Source organism: Bubalus bubalis, chromosome 12 (genome assembly GCF_019923935.1).
Source record: "Bubalus bubalis isolate 160015118507 breed Murrah chromosome 12, NDDB_SH_1, whole genome shotgun sequence".
In the NCBI taxonomy this organism is placed as follows: Eukaryota; Metazoa; Chordata; class Mammalia; order Artiodactyla; family Bovidae; genus Bubalus; species Bubalus bubalis.
The window spans coordinates 2,858,794-2,866,873 of record NC_059168.1 but is presented as its reverse complement, the minus strand read 5'-3'; the positions used below and the strand labels follow the sequence as shown (position 1 = coordinate 2,866,873).

General features: G+C 46.7%; 1 protein-coding gene and 1 long non-coding RNA gene across 2 annotated transcripts; one reads left to right on the top strand and one right to left on the bottom strand.

Annotated features, from left to right (window-relative positions):
* On the bottom strand, window positions 1-5,371 carry LOC123328388. The gene is made up of 3 exons (XR_006543178.1): window positions 4,866-5,371; window positions 4,019-4,310; window positions 1-158 (listed from the first exon to the last, which is right to left on the bottom strand). It is a non-coding gene; the product is annotated as an uncharacterized LOC123328388 (long non-coding RNA).
* A 95-nt stretch (window positions 5,372-5,466) lies between these two features.
* On the top strand, window positions 5,467-7,574 carry LOC102407546 (cytochrome c oxidase subunit 5B, mitochondrial). The gene is made up of 4 exons (XM_006059881.3): window positions 5,467-5,623; window positions 6,142-6,215; window positions 6,391-6,490; window positions 7,376-7,574. Exons 1-4 carry the CDS (start codon window positions 5,521-5,523, stop codon window positions 7,486-7,488), a joined length of 390 nt encoding a protein of 129 aa, XP_006059943.1. The 5' UTR covers window positions 5,467-5,520; the 3' UTR covers window positions 7,489-7,574.
* Window positions 7,575-8,080: the final 506 nt, after the last annotated feature.

Genomic DNA, 8,080 nt, shown 5'->3' with positions numbered 1-8,080 from the left:
TCAGTGACACTATCTAACCATCTCATCCTCCGCCACCTCCTTCTTCTTCTGCCTTCAATCTTTCCCAGCATCAGGGTCTTTTCTAATGTGTCGGCTCTTTGCATCACATGGGCAAAGTATTGGACATCCTTGGGGGACCAGTATTCAGCTACTGCAGTCTGGAAATATATGGAGATTCTTCTTAGGGGAAAACTGGTTAAAATTTTTAAAAAACAGAGAAAAAGAAGGGGTACTTAAATCTACAGACTTACTGCAATCCCTATCAAAATACCAGAGGCATTTTTCACAGAACTAGAACAAAGAATTCCAGAATTTTTATGAAACCACAGAAGACCCTGATAGCCAAAACAATCATGAAAAGAACAAAGACAGAGGTATCATGCTCCCTGATTTTAATCTATACTTCAAAGATATAGTAATCAAAACAGTATTGTACTGGCACATATAGATCAATGGAACAGGTTTGTATCAACAAAATAAAAAGCCCACTGAATGGGAGGAGATACTTGCAAAAGATATGTCCAATAAGGGGTTAATATCCAAGGTACTTGAAGAAATCATACAACTCAACATTAAAAAAAAAAAAGAAACAATTAAAAAATGGGCAGAGGACCTTAACAGACATTTTCCCAAAGACATATAGATGGCCAACAGATGCATGAAAAGATGCTCAGCATCATTAGTCATCAGGGAAATGCAAATCAAAACCACAATGAGATATCACCTCACACATGTCAGAATGCTGCTGCTGCTGTTGCTGCTAAGTCGCTTCAGTCGTGTCCGACTCTGTGCGACCCCATAGACGGCAGCCCACCAGGCTCCCCCATCCCTGGGATTCTCCAGGCAAGAACACTTGGAGTGGGTTGCCATTTCCTTCTCCAATGCAGGAAAGTGAAAAGTGAAAGGGAAGTCGCTCAGTCATGTCCGACTCTTAGCGACCCCATGGACTGCCTTTTCCACATGTCAGAATGGCTATCATCAAAAAGGCAACAAATAACTAGTTTGACAAAGATGTGGAGGAAATGCAAATTCTCACTAAACTAATGAAAATAAGTCAGGGAACTGAAACGCAGACTCCAGCAGCATCTCAGTTTTCATCCAACAGTGGACAGATTCGGCAAAAGGCGGGTGCCCCTCACATGTGGAGGAGGGCATGGCAACCCACTCCAGTGTTCTTGCCTGGAGCCTGGCAGGCTACCACTGAAAAGAGTCTGACACGACTGAAGTGACAACACAGCAGGGCACAGCATGGGTAACCCTCACATGTGGAGTTGGGAACTAGGACTCACATACCCAGCTGGCAGGAGCAGGAACTGCTCCAAACTTTTGGGAACACAGTCTGGCAGAATTTTTTTTTTAATCACCATGTAGATTTTTAAGTTATTAATATTCTGTCATATTTTCTTCAAAGCTTTCTTAAAAAAAAAAAAGCTGTACAGATACTATCAAAGCTCTTGACCTGGTTGGAAGCGCATAGATTTGTTACCCTGTACAGAAATGTTTGTACTATTTTTTATATTATATTTTGCAGTAATTTTTAAAATTTTTGACAGAACTTATTGTTATGCCTGATGCACACAATTCCTCAGAATTCTGATCCTATTCCTCAGAAATGAAGGCTCCAGAATTTATGGCTATATAATTGGGCTTCTCAGGTGGCAGCAGTGGTAAAGAACCCACCTGTCAATGCAGGAGAATAAGAGACTTTGATCTCTGGATTGGGAAGATCCGCTGGAGGAGGGCATGGCAACCCACTCTTGTATTCTTGCCTGGAGAATCCCCATGGACAGAGGAGCCTGGTGGGCTACAGTCCATAAGGTTGAAAAGAGTTGGACATGACTGAAGCAACTTTGCATGTACTAGAGATGTGCAGTGCAGCATTGCTTGAGAGGCAAAAATGTATAAACCATCTGAATATCCATCAAGCAGAAAATGATTAGGTAAATTCATAGGTATTACTTTCATAGTAGGGACTGCTGCTGCTGCTGCTGCTAAGTCGCTTCAGTCGTGTCCGACTCTGTGCGACCCCATAGACGGCAGCCCACCAGGCTCCCCCGTCCCTGGGATTCTCCAGGCAAGAATACTGGAGTGGGTTGCCATTTCCTTCTCCAATGCATGAAAGTGAAAAGTGAAAGTGAAGTCGCTCAGTGGTGTCCGACTCTTAGCGACCCCATGGACTGCAGCCTACCAGGCTCCCCTGTCCATGGGATTTTCCAGGCAAGAGTACTGGAGTGGGGTGCCATTGCCTTCTCCGATAGTAGGGACTACTATGTAGTAATTACATAAAATGAGTTAGACCTCTGTATTGATCTGTGATGCCCACAAAATAAAAAGCAACTTATAATTTGTATAATAGTGATTTTTCTATTTTATGTTCATTTACATGTCTGTACATTAAGAAATATCTCAATATGTGCATTTGCTTGAGTATGACCATAGGAGCACAGAATAGATTCTCAATTAGGGGAAACATTGCCCTCCAGGGCACATATGGTAATGGCTGAAAGCATTTTTGGAAATGGCACCCCACTCCAGTACTCTTGCCTGGAAAATCCCATGGATGGAGGAGCCTGGTAGGTTACAGTCCATGGGGTTGCAAAGAGTTGGACACGACTGAGCAACTTCACTATGAACTATGAAGGCATTTTTGGTTGTCACCACTGGGGAGCGCTAATGGTGTAGACGCTGAACATCCTGCAATGCACACAGGATAGGACCTCCCCCCTCAACACCCTGCAAAGAATTTTCCAGTCCAAAATGTCAACAGCACAAAAGCTGAGAAACCTTGGCATAGAGAAAAGAAAAAGGATAAACACGAAACTATTAACAATCAACTTGTTCCTTAAAACATATATGTCATTTGGCTTATTATCCTATAAAATTATAGAATTATCCTATAAAAATAAAAAATAATACTCAAATAAAAGTTTATTCTTATGGCAAAGACAATGGAGCAGGAAGGAGTGGGAGACTGTTGTCCAAGCCAACCTGTTTCTCAGGAAGAGATCTAGGGGCAGGAGTGTAAACTGAGGGTAATGAGAGCTGGAGGCAGGAGGGGATGGATGGGGATGCCCTGGAGCCTGGCCCTGACACTGGAGCTCACCAGCTTAGAGTGAACAATCCCAGTGCTTTTGTGAGTTGAACAGGGACCTGAAAAAAATTTCCTATGATTAGGAAAGCCTACTGTGAGAGGCAGAAACAAGCCTCAACTCTATTTCCATTTTATAGGCTTGAATAAACCATTTTATGATCAAGAACTGTAACACATCAGAAGGGAATTTCTCCCTGGTCTGCTGAGAGTTGAATTAGCAGGTATTTCTTGGCAAAGAATGGTCAGTTAAGGTGGAAGAACGAAAATAGCATTCTCTGCTGCAGGTCTAATCAGAGTCTTTAACATAGTAGTGTGTTCGTTCCCAAAAGGGCAGTTATCAAATGCAGAACTTCCCTATCTTTCACACAAAGTGCGTGCTCAGTCTCTAAGTCGTGTCCGACTCTGTGCGACCCCATGAACTATAGCCACAAGGTTCCTCTGTCCACGGAATTTTTCAGGCAAGGATACTGAAGTGGGTTGCCATTTCCTCTTCCAGGAGATCTTCCCAACCTAGGGATCAAACCCTAGTCTCCTGCATCTCCTGCACTGGCAGGCAGATTTTTTACCACTGAGCCATCTGGGAAGCCCTCCCTATCTTAACCAAGTCTTTTAAACTGAGAGAATCTTCTGAAACCAGGCATCCATGGAATACACTTCAGGAAATACTAACCTATTTAGTTTTACAGATTAGGAAATGGTGGCCAAAACAAAAAGTGACTGAGTTGGCTGGTGGGTTTCTCTCAGAACACTTGTTTTCCAGACCACTGCTTCTCCCCACCCCAGCATTAAACATCTCACCATAGTTACAAATAAAATTCTTGGGGAACATTCTAGGACTTAAGGGATTTTTTTTCCAATTTAATTTGGTAGAGTTGCAGTGGGGGCAAGGGAGAAAGAACGATGGAAGTCATTCAAAGCAAAACTCACCTTTCAATAGAATCAAGACATCTTTGGTCTTAGAGATGTTTTTTTCTCCTTGATGGAGAGGCACCCATGAAGACTGTGCTCATGTGAAGGGATGCTCCACCTGATCCTTTTGAAAATATAACCTGCACAGGGCAGGTGGGAACACCTGGGACTTCAACTCTCCCCAATTTACCTCAAGTTTATCTCCTTGGGACAGGGGAAGCTCTACAAAAGTGATTCTGTAGATTCTCTCCAAGAAATAAATTTACTAAAGTTTCCTTGATCCTCTTACATGCTGGGCCTCTGCAAGACACTGAGAATTCAAAGATGAATAGAACATAATTTCTGCTCCAAAGGGTTGTTTTGTTTTTTTAATCAGGTAGGGAAACAGACACTGCATCTAGCTAGACTGTGACAGGGCTATACTGACCATGGGAATTAGGGCCTAGGAGCCCTTGGAGGGCAGTGTTTACAAAGCCCATCCTAAGAAGCTTGCACACCAGAGCTCGTGGGCAAATGGGGGCGGGGGGAGCTATGGAAGATGTTTCCAGTTTTCAACGGAGAACTCCCGTCCTAGTACATTCTGGGACTCCATTACCAGTAACAACTCCGCTTCCCACGGAGGAATCTTGTTTATCCTCGTCTTAGCTAACAGCTTCCGGAGGTAGCCAGCCCTTTACCTCACACCACCAAGGGCTTTGGTTCTGGGTGTGCTAAGTCGCTTCAGTCGTGTCCGACCGTGCGATCCTATGGACTGCCACCCACCAGGTTCCTCTGTCCATGGGATTCTCCTGACAAGAAATACTGGAATGGGTTGCCGTGCCCTCCTCCAGGGTTGGTTCTGGGAGGGGCCACAACATGGCCCTACCTTCTTCCCCTTCCTCAGCCTCGCCTCAGACCTGGATCTCACCACCTCAAAGCCACGGCTACAGGAAAATGATGCTAGGTCTGCCGGCAGATTCTGTCCAAGTTCTTATAGGTCGGGCCCCACGTTCACAGTGGCTGTCACACTGCCAGGAGACCCAGCCTCATAGTTTGCCTCCATCACAATTAATACTGTGGCCTTTGGGACGCTACTGCTAAATGGGGACCACTTGATGTGTGGCAAGTATCCTGACAGGCACCGGCTTCACGTCTTCCATCAGCAGCCTCCACGTCGCCCGAGCACAATTGTCAGCCGAAAAGCATATGAACTACAGTGGGGTTGCCCCATTCGGACGACGACACTGAGTCTCACAGGCGCAAAACAAGTTCCACCCAACCTCAGCGTTAGCAAACGGCAGGTGTCCAGATGCCCACAATTGAAACCGTTACTAGCCCCGCCCCTAGCCGGCAGCACGGAGTGGGCAATGAGGCAGAGGTGCGCAGGCGCCGCCTTTCCTGATGTCCCGCCCCGGAAAGATCACGTGAGTAAGGCGGACTCTGGGCCGGAAGGAAGCGGAAGGGGAAAAAAGCCCTCCCCCGGAAATCCTTTCTGTTTCAGGAGCCTGCTCCCGGAAGTGCTGGTGTTTGTAGCGGGCGTGATGGCGTCAAGGTTACTCCGTGGAGCTGGAGCTTTGGCCTCCCGGGCCCTGAGGGCCCGGGGTCCAAATGGAGTCTCCGTGGTGCGCTCTATGGCGTCTGGAGGTACTCGCCGGCAACGTGCGCCGTTGCCCTCTCGCGGTTGGTGTTAGGTCAGCAAAGGCCGGGGTGGGGGAGGCCTTTCATCTCCTCGGCCCCAAAGCCCTGAGGCTCTGCGGACCTCTCCCTGTTATTCTCGACCGCAGCTGCTGCTGACCACCAAAGTGACCGGGCTGCGAAAAATTCCTAAACGGAGTTGCCGGGTGACCTTGGTGGGCAGGGTTTGCAGCCGGGGCGTGGAGGGGCCAAGCCGCCCTTCAGACCTGCGCCGGTCTCCGGTTGGATGCTGATTAACCTGCTTTTAGGAAAAAAAAAAAAGGCAGAAAAATCGGCCTCCGTGGTTGAAGGAAGAAAAGATCACCCCGTGTTCCACTTTTGGGTAACGTGACTGGTTCTTAAGGGACAGTGGGTATGGGTAGACTGTGGGAGCCTCTGGGCCCGCGAAAATTGTAAGCAAAAATTGACTTACGTGCGTTTTCCCTCTTGATCATTTCAGCCGACATCATTATTTTATTTTCTTTTAGGTGGTGTTCCTACTGATGAAGAGCAGGCGACTGGGCTAGAGAGGGAGGTCATGCTGGCTGCTCGCAAGGGACAGGTGAGAAGAATGTTCCATGCCTTCTGGGAGAGTTCATTGCCTTGGATGGGATCAGAGCAGCCTTCTCTCTGGGGAGCCTTCCCTCCAGGAAACCTGGCTTTTGGGAACAGTGTTGGTAGTCCCTAGAGGGTAGGGATCATTTGGCATAATAGACCCTTTATTTTGTTTTTTCCAGGATCCATACAATATACTTGCCCCAAAGGCAACCTCAGGTACCAAGGACGACCCTAATTTAGTCCCCTCCATCACCAACAAGCGGATAGTGGGCTGCATCTGTAAGTGCTTCTCTACTATTTTCTTACCCTTTTGTTTGTTTGCTTATTTATTTTTTGGCTGTGCAGAATGTGGGATCATAGTTCCCCAACCAGGGGTGGAACCCACGCCCCCTGCATTGGAAGCACAGATTCTTAACCACTGAACCACCTGGGAAGTCTCTGTTTATATTTATTTATTTTTAATGTTTACTTACTTGGCTCTGCCAGGTCTTAGTTGTGTCTCTCGGGATCTTTGTTACCGCATGTGAGATCTTTTAGTTGCAGCATACAGGATTCAGTTTCCTGACCAAGGATGGAACCCAGGCCCCCCTGCATTGCGAGCACGGAGTCTTAGCCACTAGACCACCAGGAAGTCTCACCCATTTGTTTAGTTTAATATCTGTTTAGTATGGAAGATGTCTACTAGTTTTTTCCCATCTGTTGTCCGTGACTGTATATGTGTAAAGATATATGGATAAATGTTTTAAAGGTTTTGATCCTCAGGCCCCTTTGCCAAAGTAGGTCACCCTCACTGTAAAGAGGCCTGGAACATCAATAATACTGCCTCAGTGGAGAGGTGGCGTGCAGAAATATTCATCTAGAAAATACTGTACTTTCTCTTTGCCAGACACGTCAGGCACTAGGTGTACATGCCAAAATGGACCCAGCTTTGGGATTCTACACAGGCAGGGAACTGTGAGAACCTAATAAGGAACTGATCAGAGGTCAGTTTACTCAGAGGTAAACTTGGCCTCAGTTCCTTCATCTGAAAAATGGGATCAGCTTGAACTGACCTTAAGGTGTCAACCATAACTTTATTTGCATCTCAGAGGTGTCTGAGGGCAGTAGGTTAACGGTGAAAGTTCTTCTAGGCTGCATGGCCTTCAGCTACCTTTGTTCTTTCAGGTGAAGAAGACAACAGTACTGTCATCTGGTTCTGGCTGCACAAAGGCGAGGCCCAGCGATGCCCCAGCTGTGGAACCCATTACAAGCTGGTGCCGCACCAGCTGGCCCACTGAGCCATTGCACTGATGCACTCAGAATATTATGTGGAATTTCTTCTTTCCAGTAAAGACTAGCTATTACATTGGCTTCTCCTCCCATAGTTGGCTGGTCTTATTTCTTTGCTGTGTTTTTGAGGGAAGTGCGGGTAATTTTTATGTCAGAAATAGCTATCTGTTAATACTAGCTTCCCACCCCCTTGCTTTTGTACACTGAGATGGTCGATCCCGGATGCAGTGATGGTGACAGTCGGCATGGGGAGAACAGAGTCAGGCTGACTGGGCTTGTGATGTTGGCCTCATCGTCTAGCTTTGTCACTGGGATAGTGTTCTCTGAGGGTGGGTGGTGGTTTAGTAGCTAAATTGTATCTTCTTTGTGACCCCATGGACTGTAACCTATCAGGTTCCTCTATCCATGGAATTCTCCAGGCAAGAAGACTGGAATGGGTTGCCATTTCTTTCTCCAGGGGATCTTCCCGACCCAGGGATCGAACCCGGGTCTCCTGCATTGCAGGCAGATTCTTTACCACTGAGCCACCTGGGAAGCCTAACTGACACTCTAGTGGGAAAGAAAGGTGAATACACAGCCACCTTTTCAGCATCAAAGGCA